This window comes from Corvus hawaiiensis, chromosome 2 (genome assembly GCF_020740725.1).
Source record: "Corvus hawaiiensis isolate bCorHaw1 chromosome 2, bCorHaw1.pri.cur, whole genome shotgun sequence".
Taxonomy (NCBI): Eukaryota; Metazoa; Chordata; class Aves; order Passeriformes; family Corvidae; genus Corvus; species Corvus hawaiiensis.
The window spans coordinates 46809487-46824229 of NC_063214.1; the positions used below are offsets into that span (position 1 = coordinate 46809487).

General features: G+C 37.3%; 1 protein-coding gene across 3 annotated transcripts in view; it reads left to right on the forward strand.

Moving 5' to 3' along the window:
* Positions 1–13749, forward strand: part of ATM (ATM serine/threonine kinase) — a 59994-nt gene extending 46245 nt beyond the window's left edge. For 2 of the 3 annotated variants that reach the window (XM_048294743.1, XM_048294744.1), the window contains exons 50-63: positions 460–667; positions 1229–1342; positions 1744–1902; positions 3048–3186; positions 3552–3634; positions 4939–5079; positions 6033–6149; positions 7248–7397; positions 8127–8292; positions 9499–9585; positions 9666–9780; positions 11371–11434; positions 12096–12232; positions 12363–13749. In XM_048294743.1, the coding sequence (XP_048150700.1) occupies positions 460–667; positions 1229–1342; positions 1744–1902; positions 3048–3186; positions 3552–3634; positions 4939–5079; positions 6033–6149; positions 7248–7397; positions 8127–8292; positions 9499–9585; positions 9666–9780; positions 11371–11434; positions 12096–12232; positions 12363–12546 (1864 nt within the window). In that variant the 3' untranslated portion in view covers positions 12547–13749. The remainder of the gene's footprint in view (positions 1–459; positions 668–1228; positions 1343–1743; positions 1903–3047; positions 3187–3551; positions 3635–4938; positions 5080–6032; positions 6150–7247; positions 7398–8126; positions 8293–9498; positions 9586–9665; positions 9781–11370; positions 11435–12095; positions 12233–12362) is intronic. The other variant, XM_048294745.1, reaches the window with a different exon arrangement.
* Positions 13750–14743: the final 994 nt, after the last annotated feature.

Consider the following 14743-nt stretch of genomic DNA (forward strand, 5'->3'; position numbering starts at 1 on the left):
AGTTTATTTGACAAAATGTTACATAGTGTAAATAAATGAGTTGAGATTTTTCTCTGTTACACATTTAGTGAGATAGTAGAATTAAATTTAATACGGAATTCTTAAGGATTTAGTAAGAGCAACTGCAAGTGAGCAGAAAAGGATAAACTTCAGCTGCTGGAAACTGAAGTCTTTACACAAATGATCTGTACTGGATATTCAAATTTATACCGATATTGAGATTAAATCATTTAAAAGAAGACAGTGACTGGAAGTTTACTTAGAGCAGTGCATCTGTGTGCACATACAGCAAGGGAGTAGCTCCCACTGTTCAGTTTCTTAGTTGTTTATTTTACTGTGCCTGTACATACAAAACAACTTAAAAAAAGTTAAATTAGTAAGTGACAGAGCTGGGAAAGGCCTTGCTGTAAGTTCATTAAGAAATAATTTGTTGTTTAAAAATAATGTCTCTTCATGTAGATACACAGTGAAGGTTCAGCGAGAACTTGAGCTGGATGAAGGTGCAATACAAGCCCTAACTGAGGATCGTAAACGCTTCTTGTGTAAAGCAGTGGAGAACTACATCAGCTGTTTATTGAGTGGAGAAGAACATGATATGTGGATATTCCGACTCTGTTCCCTATGGCTTGAAAATTCCGGAGTTGATAGAGTCAACGAAATGATGAAGGTATATGTTTGCTCCATTTTTTTCCTAGTGCTTTGACAAATAAATATCTTTCTTCTCCTTCTCCTGTATTTCTAGAAGATGAATTATGTAGCTCCGCAACTTTTCCCAAAAACTTGCTTTTTTCAGTTGTCATTGCTTATCATGACAACAGTTTTTCATCAGTGAGACCTGTAGTTCTCAATGCATTTTAATTTAACTTAAATTAGCATTTTAATTTGACAAGTCTGTATGATTAAACGTATCTCATGATCTTTACTGTGGTCACCTTGTTCTTCACATACCTTGGAATCTTCCCATCTTCAACATCCTTAGGGTACATTATTCTTGTTCATATTATATATACTTTTAGGTGAAAAGCCATGACAGGTAGAATAGAAAATAGTAACTCTCCTATGAAGGACTTGTAGCATTTAGGAGACATGGGCCAAGGTGATGTGATGCTCACTGAATTGTTATTTTATCACACAGCCATTATTCTTAATTTTTAAAAAATGTATTTTATGGTTAAAATTTTTGTTAGGCGTTTAGTACAGCTCTCTAACTGAGTTTTCTCTACTACAGAAAAATGCACAGAAGATCCCTTCATACAAGTTCTTGCCTCTGATGTACCAGCTGGCTGCTCGGATGGGAACAAAGATGATGGGTGGTTTAGGATTTCACAAAGTCCTGAATAATGTAATATTTGCTTTTTTTATCTAAAGATATCTCGATTGGCTTGGTAGTGCCTTCTTCTAAACATATCCACCTTCCTCTGAGCAACTACAGCTAAACAAGTTATGTAGGTGATAAGGGTATATTAAAAATGAGTGATCCCAAATCAGTATGGTGGGGGAAGAGGATTTGGGACTTTTTTCATTTCTACTTCATGTATTTATTTGTAGTGTAAGAGTAGTCTTATGCAGCTATAGAAATATACTTTGAATGTTTTTTCAGTTGTGGAAATACTGTCTTAATTATTACCTTTCATTTCGTGTTAGGAGCCTTAGAAGTTCAAAAGAATTAATAATGTTAATTAAGTATTGTTTTTCTTCTTCTGTACTGTTTTCGATAATGGGATCTTTTTCTTTTGTTGGCAGCTAATGGCTCGAATTTCACTGGATCATCCACATCATACTCTGTTTATAATATTAGCTTTGGCTAATGCTAACAAAGATGAACTCCTCACAAAACCAGATGCAATAAGAACAAATAAGTTAATTAAAAATGCACCAAAAGAGATCTCCCAGCTTGACGTGGTGACTACAAAAACTTCTATTCTATTAATCGCATTCAATCCTTTAATTTTGTTAAAAAATGAAAAAAAAAAAAACAAACCATGTAAAGGGATATTTTAGTACAGAGCTCATCAGCAGACTTTTGTTAAGCAACAGTAGGAGGGAAACAGTACTTTTAATACCCCCTTTTGTAGGTAATTATTATTGAAAGAAATAATTACAGGGTTGAACAAAATGTAGTTAATGTTTTGTGCCACAAATAGCCCCAATTATTGCAGACTCTTGTGATAACAGTCCCTGATGTGTCATTGTGTAAAAGGCATTTTAGATGCCAGAAAGACTTGAGTGAGTTTATTATTGAAAGTACATATTGAGTATTTTTTCTGCTTTGAGTGGTACCCTGTGTTCCATCTAAGCATTTAGCCTTGTGCAGTCTATCTTTTGGTCCTTGATATGTTAAAAGCCATGCTGATAGCTAATACTGAACTGTGGTTTCGTGTTACTGTTATTATTGCTTAATTTTTGTTTAACCTATCTTTGGAATCATCCTGCATATAAAGTATTGCCCCTTCTTTCCCCCATCACTGTAGGCCTTGACATGGTTGTCACTGCCCTCTTACCCCCCACACTGATACATTTTTTTACCACATTTCATTGTGGGGTTTTTTTACCTTTCTCTCACATTTGTAGTGGTTTTGTGATCCCACCCTTAGGAGCAGGATTATGCTGAAGTCAACTAAGTCTTTCAGAGTCAGGCTTAGAAGGAATGCATGGACAGGTTTCTGTCTTTTGCATGCAAGATTTTTTTCTTCAGCTGGGAGCAAATAACAGAAGCAGGCAGATGATGGAAGAACATCTGAAAACCTGCCTGTCCTTTTTTCTGAAGAATTTTTGCATGTGTTTCTGCACTTTGCCTGGACAGGTTTGCTCCCTCTCCATCCCTAGGAATCTTTTACATCACTCATTATCTCAGGTTAGACAGCACAGAATTTTTCTCATGATTATTTCAGGTCATGTCACAAAGGGCTGTCCCTTACTGCAGTTTGCTCTGTTTTCATAGGACATATCTCAATTGTACTTAATTGACTGCATGTTATGATGCACCTTTAATATTAAAAACTTTAGTTTACAAGGTCTGATGTTTGCATTCCATTGGGTTTTTTTAGGACAGAATGGAAGCTGCTAGCACTATAATGAATGTCGTAAGGAAAAGAAGAGCTCATATGGTTAGAGACACCGAAGCACTGTGTGATGCTTACATCACATTAGCTAATTTAGATCCTAGTCCATGGAAATCTCAAAGAAGTAAGTCTTGGGAAAACTGTTTTTGTTTTAATAGTGAAGATAGGTTTTATTTTCTCAGACTAAAAAGTGTATTTCTAAATAATGATATTTAGTTAAAAGAGGTACTGCATTAGTATTGTGTCCTATTTTTGATAGATATAGAATGTAGTCTGGATTAAAAATCATAGTGATTACTTGCACTGTAGGGCTCAGACCCTTAGTATGAAACTCCAGAAATCACCAGTTGTCCTGTGGTTATCTACATCAGCTCAATACAAGTATGCAGTGAGGTTTTGGGTCCCAAAAGCAATGTAAGCTGGGCTTTGTCAATTTAGGTGTATTTTTATAGCTCTGAATTTATCAATATTAATTCCTTTTAATTACAGAAGGAATAAGTATTCCAGCTGACCAGCCAATTATTAAACTGAAGAACTTGGAGGATGTTGCTGTTCCTACCATGGAAATTAAGGTAACTGAAACTGAAAAAATACACACTATAATACCACATCATAGAATCAGCTTCAAGCTTTTGTACTGGCAGTCAGGGCATACATCTCTTCATCCAATTCCCATGGTTTTTACAGGTCAATTTATGGGGATACTTTCTTGCCAGGTGGGAGGTGCAGGGTGAGATGGTTTCCTTAGAAGACCTTGATCCCAAGCCTTAGGTGTGCTGGTTAGTGGTTTATGGTACAAAGACAGCTTTGCCACTTAATTCTGAGTAGTTTCTCATTATCAAAAGGGGTGGTGAACTACCTAACTCACTCGGGGGATTTGGGAGTCTGAATGTCCTGTGTTGTAGGTGCTAACTCAGAGTTTCAGGGAGGCACTGAATGTCAAAAAAGGTGTGAGAATTAATAGACTTGCCTTTTCTGCTGTTAGGCTTTTACCATTCATTAATGGGAAATTATCCCTTCCCATTGGCATAAACAATTGACTGGATGGGTGCATAGGCACTCACCTTTTGATGCCACACGCTCTACCTGGGAAACTTAGCCGTTTCAAGAACGTAGAGTTGCTTTTTGGGCCAGCATCTAAACTTAAATGTTACAAAGCCAGAATTCCTTGTGTTGAAATCCCTCAGGCTATGTCTATAAAGCCGAGTTAAGTCAAGGGACTGCTTTACGGTGTTTGACTTCAGAGGCCGGAAGTTGCCACCCGTGCCTGAATAACATCTGTTTGTAGGGCTCCGGTTGGCCCCAGGTGTTGCTCCTTTGTACAACTGGATCATTCTTTTCTTTGCCTTTCTTCTCCTCCAGTACAGACTGGCTGAAATGGCTGCAGGTCTGTGATGTAGCCTGCTGGGGCAGTATTTCCTTACAGCTGACTGAGTCGGGTTGCTCTGGGGCATGAGGATACAGGGAGTGGCTGAGGTACAGATCATGTACAATGCCAAACCTGCAGCAGGTTTGGGATTGTAGACTGAGTCCATTTGCAGCCTAGTCTAAGCCTAATGCTCCCCAGCCATATGTGAACATTTTCCTGGGACAGTGCTAGCTGGGACAGGCTAACATTGTGTCACAGCTTGTTTAGTGGAAGTCTGCAGCACCACGTCCCCTCTACCAATGAGATGAACAAGGAGGAATCAAAAAAAATCCTTTGCTCAGCATATTTTCGTAGCCTTTGTGGTATTATCCTTGTAGAGGATGGAGTGCTCATATTAATATTTAGCATATAGTCTGCTAATGAGGTTTGCAAACAACTCATTACCACATTGTGTGAGTGAAATGGAGGTAATATTTATACTAATTTTAACCTTATTTTTAATTTCAGGTGGATCCCACAGGACAATATGAAAATTTGGTCACAATAAGTTCTTTCAAGCAAGAATTTCGTTTAGCAGGAGGCATGAATCTGCCTAAAATAATAGATTGTGTAGGATCAGATGGTAAAGAAAGGAGGCAGCTGGTTAAGGTAGGTTCTGTCAGTTGTAATGACATCTCAGAGACTTGGCATGCTGGAATTTTTTCAGTTCTCCTGTCAGTTTTCTCATGTATCATTTCTGTGCCATGAGCAGACTTTTCACACTTCACTGTCAATTTTCTCCATTGAGGAATGCTTTAATAAATGAAATTACAAAGTATTAATAAGTAATATAATATAAATAACAAGTAATGATACTATATATGTTTGTAATTATTTTTCAGCAGTTCTTTAATATCCAGTACCTTACCTGGCAACTACCAGACTTGCCTAGTCATGTCTCAGCTGATGACCTGAAGGGTACTGTAAATAAAAACCATCAACATACTGTGTTAAATATCTCCTTTCTTCTTCCCCATATAAAAAAATATTTGCAATTCAGAGGCAATCAAAAGCAAGCACACAGAAGTAAAAATCTCTCAAAAAATTTATTTCTCCTTAGACTCAGCTGATTTCATTCTCTCTTTGAATGCAAATGTTGAGCAGTTGCTGGGAGAATTCTGTTTTGCTGCTAAGTTTTGAAAGCTTTAAAGAGAAGCATGAATCACTAGATCTGCATCCAGCAATCAGAACTGCAGTGCCAACTGATGCTGCTTCACCTGTGTGCTGGCTTGCTAAATAAAGGTGAATTAAACACCTATTTTTAAAAAGAGAACCATAAAACATGTAGGTTGATTGAAACCTGAATCAAATAGCATCTGTCAAAAAAAAAGAGTGGTGATGATTTAAGTTAATGATGGTTCTGTTTAAGCAGCTGAGCACTAATAGAAAACAGGAAATACAGAGGAAAAAACCAACTATTCATTACATTTTATTGCAAGTGATTATTGTGGAAAAGTAACTTGTGTTTTGTGCAATTTTTTAAAATTTTTTTTTTTACTTGCTGAGCAAGAAATTGGATGCTGAGAAGTGTTTTTTAACTGCTTTTTCTGATTATGCTGAAGGGGCGTGATGACCTGAGACAAGATGCAGTCATGCAACAAGTTTTCCAGATGTGCAATACATTGCTCCAGCAAAACACTGAAACACGAAAGAGGAAATTAAATATCCGAAGATACAAGGTAACCCTGAACAGCTGCAGCAGCAGAGAAATAAAGCCTATTTCTCCATTCTCCTCCTTTTTAACCCAAAAGAATATAAAAGGATTTTTATTTATGTGTTAATGAAACAGTCACTGCTCCTTAAGTTATAGAATAAACAATATATTTATTACAATTTAATTTTTTTCAAATCATTGAAGTAAATTTCTTTGTGGCCAATATATACTCTGCAAAGCTTTCTTTATATGAACTTGTAATTGAAAAGAAATTAGGTAATGCACTGTCATTAAATTGTAAGTTGCTAGTCATTAAACTTCAGCATACAAGTTTGTTCATGAATTCTCATTAATTTGCCTTGTGATATTCCTTAATTAATAATTAATTTTAGTCTTGCAATACTCCTTACAGTTGAATTCAGATGTCCCATCTAGGGTCTTTCATGCAGAATTTGAACTGATTTTTTTTTAATTGGGAGTACAGCAATAAATTCTTAGTGTGGATGCAGAAAATGTACTTGAACTTTTCCTTCCTCCTTCCTTTTTATGTACTTGGGATTATAATAATAGCTGTGAAGGTGACCTCTGAATAAGTGCTCTCGATGTATAAGCCCTTGTCTTTGACAAATGAGAAATGTGCACTCTGGAATCTCTAAAGGTGCTTATCTGAATTGCTAGCCTGGTTTTAAGAATTCTCAGATGGAGTTAAAGTCATATTTTTTGAATAATTTTCATTTAAGACTCAGGTTTTTATGTGTGTAAAATTGAACAACAGCAGGGAAAAAGAGAATGGGTGTTGCATTATGAGATTAAGAGACTTCCATAAGAAAATTGAAGGAAACAGGCAGTAGCTAATCATTAAGTTGTGCTGACACGTCTAGTGGAGGATTCTCTGGGCTAGGAAAAAATTGCAATTATTTGGTAGAGAAAATTTGAGTGGATTTTTATATATGTATACATGTGTATTTAGAAGATATTTTGTGGCCAGCTGCATGGTTTGGCATTCTTTGTCTTTTTAAACAAACAGAAATGTGCATCCATGCTCTGCAGGGTGAGTATTCATAGTTTAGTGTGTATAACCCTCCCCATGTATAACCTCACCTCTGTGGTGTTGCTTTTCCAGGTGGTTCCCCTTTCCCAGAGAAGTGGAGTCCTGGAGTGGTGCTCAGGAACAACTCCCATTGGGGAGTTCCTTGTGAATGCCGAAGAAGGAGCTCACAAGAGGTACAGGCCAAAGGATTACTCTGGTTATCAGTGTTATAAAATAATGCAGGTGAGTCCAAATAAGTTGAAAAAATACCAGAAAAATAGCTGGCTTATAATATTTGCTGGGGGCGGGGGGTGGAATTTACAGAGAACTAGGTACTATACTTTTAGTATTTCTAATAATGAATATGACCAGTGGCATGGAATAAATAGATTCAGAACACAGAGTTTCAGTTCCCTTCCACGGATCACCTCACCAGAAGTTTACAAAATTGCAGACAAGTTTACTTGTTACTTTATATACCCATGATTGTGCAAGAAACTGTTTCCTTTCAAATTGCTATAGTAGTAACAGGGATAAAAGTGTATTTAATTTTGGCTTTGAGCTGCTTTGGCATGGGAATGAGTGAGAATGACTTTCTCACAGTGTCATGAGGCCATCAGATAAGCAGTGGTACCAGAACAGAGTGCAAAGGAAGGAAACAATGCCCAACAAGATCCATTTTACCTGTACATGCCTATAAAATACGGGCACCTGCTGCATCAAGGAAATAGGAGTGTGGTTTTTCCCATGTTTTTTAGCCTCTGAGTTGTGTATGAAAACAGAATTGTTTAGTAAAACAGATAGATAGGTACATTAATAATTGCTGAAAAAAAAGACAATAATTCTTAGCTCAGAAGGAGAAAAGAAGTGAGAGCAGCATTTGATGGAGGGGAGGTGGGTAGAAAGGAAGGAAGAGGTAATTGCCTTCTGAAGCAGTTAGCCTTGGGTAAAACATTTCTTATGCGTTTAAAGGATGCCCAAAAGAAACATGCTGAAGAGAAATACAGAATGTTCATGGAAGTCTGTGAGAATTTTCAGCCTGTGTTCCGGTATTTCTGCATGGAGAAATTCCTGGATCCAGCAGTGTGGTTTGAAAAACGATTGGCATACACTCGCAGTGTGGCTACATCTTCTATAGGTATTGGATTATTTACAGTGGCTTTTTAGGTTACACAGCCAAGGAGTTTATACCATTTCAGTTTCTACCATGTCCTGCTTTTGTCACATGTCAGAAAAAGCTTATTAGGGGGCAAAAAAGACCAGCAAGAATATCAGCATTATTTTTGTAATTAAGATTTCTGATTTCTTCCTCCCCACCCCCATTTTTGCTGCAGAAGGAAGAATGAAATTCTGTGTTTCTTTGTTTTATAAGCAGTTTGTATTCTTAGGTTCTGGTAGGTTTTTTTCCTACCTGACTTTTATTTTCATTGTTTTAACATTTATCCATTCAATGTGTAGCCTCAGATGTTTTAGCTGAGTTGAAAAGCTCAATCTTTTACTGTCTTTGTACTGGCATTATTATCCATAGCTGAAATGGTTATTTAAGCTCTGGGATTTTTGCTTTGATTTTCCTGTCATAATAAAGAAAAAGAAGTTCTTAAGTGTAAGTACTGTGGATTTTTTTTGGCTGACTCAGTTCTGTACATTTGGTAGCAGATTGTACACATTGCAGTAGATCCCATTTTAGATGCTAACGTGGTTGTGCACTCCCTTTTTACTGAAAAAAAAATGAAGTAAATCTGCAGTTTAGTAGAATTCACATGAAAGATTTTTGTAGGAAATACTACTGCTGTCCATGTCCATCAGCTAATGAAAACAGTAACAGGTGTAAATTGCGGCAAGGGAAATGTAGTTTGGAGTTCTTCTACATTTAAGGACAGTAAAGCAGTGAAATAGGCTTACATGAAAGATCTTGTAATTTGGATCACTGCAGTTTTTTAAAATTGACTTAGACAAAAGTTGTTTGGTTCATTGGGGGGGTTTTGCTAATGATAGTAATAACAACAAAACCTGATTTTATTATGCACTTGCTTTTAATTTTTAATTTTTTTGAAAGCTGCAATATTTGATAAACTCTAATCTACAAATAGAAATGGGTAAGAAATCTGTGAGTAGATAAAACAGTGCACATCTGTATGGGAATAACCTGTTTGCAATTTCATTCAGTCAACCTTTTCTTTTTGGATTTGTGGAATGGCATTTGTTCTTTCCTTGGTAATATCTTTATATGGGGGAAGAAATATTCTCACTTTTAATTTGTTTTCACCTGTTATTATAACACCAATAATCTTAAGCTTTCTGTTGTTTTTGTGACATGGTTTCAGCACTTATATTTCTGTTTCAGTTGGCTACATTCTTGGACTTGGAGACAGACATGTTCAGAATATCTTGATAGATGAACAAACAGCAGAACTAGTGCATATAGATCTGGGTAAGTGGGACAGCAAAAGAACCTTAATTTTTCTTTAACTTTTTTTTTTTTTTTTTAACTTTTATTATCCTTTCATTTAGGGGTTGCTTTTGAGCAAGGCAAAATCCTTCCCACACCAGAGACTGTTCCATTTAGATTAACCAGGGACATTGTGGATGGAATGGGTATCACTGGCGTGGAGGGAGTCTTCAGAAGGTGAGTGCTCCTGTATTGCACAGGGATAAGGAGGCACCAGGGTACTTCCAGCATTGTGATTGTTACGTGTTAAATAGTTCTGATGCTTGAGAGGAGACTCAGATTTCTGCTGGTAACACCCAAACCTAAATGCTGACCTTTAACTCTTATGCTTGTATTTATATAACCAGCTGCAAGTTCATTATTGTGGCTCAGTGTTTCATACTGTGCCCTAGCTAATGGGTTACTGTCACCCTCTTGTGGAATTCAGGGAGGGCTCAGTGTTTCCAAAGGCTCCACAGCTAGCTGTTGATTCAGAATGATTTTTTTTTTTTTCCTTCAGAACTATGCATTTATTTCAGAGCTATGCTATATATTTGGAGTTGTTAAATGTCTTTGAACCAATTTGTTTTAACTCTAATTTCTGTTTAGTTTTATGTAAGTAATTTGGAGTCATTTTTCCCTTTTGGATCATATGTTTTATATTACTTTGCAAGTGCAAAATGTAAATCCCATAATAGATCTGGACTGCAAAACAGAAGAATCCCAAACATGTTGAGTTTCTGTCAGCCTCCATCCTATCTTCTGTGAATGACCCAAGGGATTCCTACATAGCAGGACATTTCTCTCAATTCAGGCTTTGATAATGCTCATGAACGTAGTACTTGCAACCCCCAAATTTCATGTCTTTAAAAAAGCACACAGGGTAGGTGTTGTCTTTCTAAGGCAGCAATTAAGGTTAATAAGTAGTTCCTAGTACTCCTTTGTCCTGTGAAGGAGCAGCCACTGCCACTTCCAGTCTAAAAATGGTGCTGTCAAATTCACAGTTTTGTATTACTTCTGAAACCATGATACAGAAAAACATGAATTGTTTGGCTCCAGCTGAAGTAAGTAAGAATATAAAAGGCACTGGTGCAGATGCTGTTTCTACCTCAGCCAGCCTGACTGGTACTTAACAGGACAGGTGTAAGTGGTAAACAAGTCATTGGCTGTGAACGTGTTCAGTTCACTTTGGTGTGTGTGTTCTCATCCTGAGGTAGACAGGAGGCCTAATCTCTCTTTCACAGGAGTACCTGTCCCATAGGATAGTTTGGCATTCCTTCCAGGAGCTTAGTTTGCTTGAGAGTGAATGTAGGTAACAACTTCTGTATCAAAGGTCATTGGAGAGGTTTTGGCAATTGCTTGTAGTCTGGCTATTGGCTCTGCTCATTTCATGGAAAACAACCCTACCACGATTCTCCAGTGCATTCCAGAGCACCCCTGGCACTTGTTTTCATCCAGCCAAGCAATTCTGCCATCGTGGCACACCCTAACAGGCAGTGTTAACTCAGTGGTTAATTCCACATATAGAAATATTTCAGACAGTGAAGCAGAGAAATAATAATCCATAATAATAATAATTCCACAGAGAAATAATAATCAGCAAACTGCACAATCTCCTCTTGGTCTTACATGTCTAAATTTCTCTCTTTTTTTTTCCCAAGTGAAATTATCAGAGAAGTAACTCCTATGTTAGAAATTAAGTGGAGTACAAATATCCATTATTTAAATTACAAAAATACTATTTCATTTTACCAAAAAGAACCTAAAATACTGTAAAATATTTTCTAGATGCTGTGAGAAAACAATGGCTGTTATGAGAAATTCTCAAGAAGCTTTGTTGACTATTGTAGAGGTAAGCATTTTTTCATTCTTTTGGACAGTAATCTGCCAGAATGTCTTCAGTTTCTTGGCTTTGTCTTCATATGGATCACTGCACCAAATACTCATTTAGGGTGTTTTGTACTGAATTAGAACATAGTGGCATTGGTCAGATTTGTTAATTCATGTAATCTTTGGTAAAGGTTTAACCAGTCTGCATTTTCTATGGGAACTGTTTCCTTCAGGCAGTTTTCCCTCTTCAATACCTATGTGCTTCTAGCCCTAGTGCAACATTTCCAGCAGGAATAATACTGATTGAATTAAATCCTCTTTGCATAAGTCACAAAGAAGAAAATGAAACTGATTTTTGAAAGCGGGTTATAAGCTAATGATTCTATTTAGTGCCTAGTAATGTATTAAAAAATTACTTGTTCACTGCTGAGGTGGAACTGATGGCAAAACTTTGTGAAGCAAGAACAACACAAATACCTGTAAGTGATCAGAGGCAGTTTTGTTGTTTGATCATTTACTAAGCAATTTAGGCCAATTCTTTTGGTTAAAAGAAAAACAAAAACCAAACCAAAACACTCAACCTCCTAATACTGTAGTTAGTGTGAGCATTACCAACAGTGCTAGGGCACTGAACTAGCTGTAATTAACAATTTAAATTAAAAAGAGGTTTATTTACTGTGTAGGTGCTGCTCTATGATCCGCTTTTCGACTGGACTATGAACCCCTTGAAAGCTTTGTACTTGCAGCAGAGGCCAGAGGATGAGGCTGACATGAGCTCTACACTTGGTACTGATCCACAAGAACCTAAAAGAAAAGCCAGGTGCAGGATTTTTTTCTTACCCTCCTCTTTCTGCACTGTTGCCTTGCTTTATGGTTTTCTCCCTGGATGTTGCTCATGTTGTTCAGGATCCACACCTACAGCACCTGTTTTTCTTTTTTTATTCTGCCAGCAGTGACGACCAGAGTTTTAACAAGGTGGCTGAGCGTGTTCTGATGAGACTTCAGGAGAAGCTGAAAGGTGTTGAGGAGGGAACAGTGCTCAGTGTGGGAGGGCAGGTGAACCTCCTCATACAACAGGCCATGGACCCTAAAAATCTGAGCCGACTCTTTCCTGGATGGAAACCCTGGGTGTGACTTGGAAGGATCCAGCATGCTTTTACAAGAAACCTGTTCTTTTGCAGAAAGTATCTTAACATTTCAAATTGGTATTTCACAATTAAAACTTATCTCAGGAGCAACCATGAAGCCTTATACATATTAGCAGTTGGTGGATGGGTTGGAGTTTTTTTTCAGTAACCTGTTACTGAGAAACATTTTTTGTTCTGCTTAGATTCATCATACAGTCTAAAGCACCAAGCACTGTGCTTTGATGTTCCTTGTGACCCACGAGGACTTTGCTTGGGCAGACTGGATGTGTTGTATTCTTAAAACATGAGATTCATCACTGTTGTGTATCTGCTAAAATGCTGTTGTGTCTGGTAATTCTGTGTGGTAACATGACTGTGTAGAATGGATGATTCAAAAACCAGGACTCATGATATAACCAGCTAAAGTACATTTCCAAAAGGGGGGTTATACTTTCATTCCACAGTGAAAGGAAAGAAAACCAGAGAATGTCATGCGTAATGAATCAAGGGGTTTTGGGGTTTTTTAAGCTTAGTTAAATGGACACTTCTGTATATAGGTGCAGACTTTAGGTCAAGTATAGTATGGCTGCTTTTTTTTCTGTTGTAAACTAAATTATGCTGGTACTTTATTTTTATATTACACTTATAGTATGAAACAATAAAAAATATTTACCTTTTGCTGCTCAGACTTGACAAAACATAATTGACTATACAATAAACTTTAGTGTATCGGAAAGGCTTGTAAAGCGAACGGTCACTGTATCTGCAATAAACACCTCTCAGAAACATCAAAGTTGTATTCCAAGCACAGAAATCCCATTCTGAATGCACATGGTTTTACAGAAAACATTGCTCCTTCTTAAAAACAAGAGATTGGATAGTCAGTGAATATGGATAATCAGAGAATCCATTCAAATAGTGGTCTAACTGGCCTAGTTAATAAATCTTCCCAAATCATCTTTATAGTTAAAAATATGAATAAAGGTTGGTGTACCCTTGCATTATCTTGGTTTACATTTCACACCTTTTTTACAGCAGCATAGATGAAGAACTCCTGTTCCAGTCACCATTTCATGGATTTTTATTTGTATGGTGTTCCCACAATTGTTATGCTAGATCTTTATTTTATAAGATACCGTCTATGTGGCAAAATGAGTCTTTTGCACTATGTTTTCATTAAGCTGAAATAAATTTCTGTTGATCCTTGCAACCAAAAGTGCATCCTGGCTTTTTTGTGGGGAGGAGCTATCATCCAGGGGTACAGTGATCTGTTTGTTCTCTGAAAATGAAACTTAACTGACAGAGCATGCACTCCTTATGTGAAATTTAAAGGACGCTTAGGAAAGGGAGAAAAGTCCTACCAAGCAATGGCAGGTAGGAAAGGACTAAACAAAAAGTCCTTGAAGTATTTTTCTTCACCACAGACTGTCCTGGGGTGATCTATAATGTTATTGTATTCCATATCTATCTGCGCCCAAAAATTGTTACTGTCTCTTATTAATCATTGTAGTATTTTTGTACAGGATATCCTCAGTAAAGGGAGAGCAGATCCTGCTTTTGTGTGATTCTTTTTTCCATCTAGATACAGATCTTTTAGATTCCCATTGCAGTTGTTAACACTTCCATACAAAACCCAGCTTTGCTTTCCCATACACCTTCCCCAAACTACCTCTGTCTGTGGCAGAGACCTTGAGGTTTCCCAGAGAGATAGATTCTGATTTCTAGATCACACGTTTAGTTGTAGGTGTTTCTCAAGCCACTGCAGAGGAAATTATGGCTTTGGAAACTCTGTCCAGAAGTGCTCCATACAGAGTTCAGACTATATAAAATGAACAACTAATCAGGCAGTTGTACTTCTCATGACTCACCTGGAATTTCCAGACACCTTCCAGTCATTGTACCCTTGATCTTACCTTTGCTTGGACACTACTGTTGGATTTGGGCCCATCAAGCCAAAGGAAAACCTGAAATTACATAGTTGTAGAGTAGCTGCAGCTTGTGGTGTGGACGTTCCTCAATGCCTTCCCCCCCCACTGTCCTGTTCTTCAAGGGAATTCAACTTCTTACCAGCAAGGTCACACATCATGAATTTTATCAACACAATCAGTCATTGTTAGACAGAGTTACACTTTGTCCTCAAGTCTCCAGCCCTGCTTCAGGCCCTTAAACGTGCCATAGAAGTTCCGCATAATACCTATCAACAG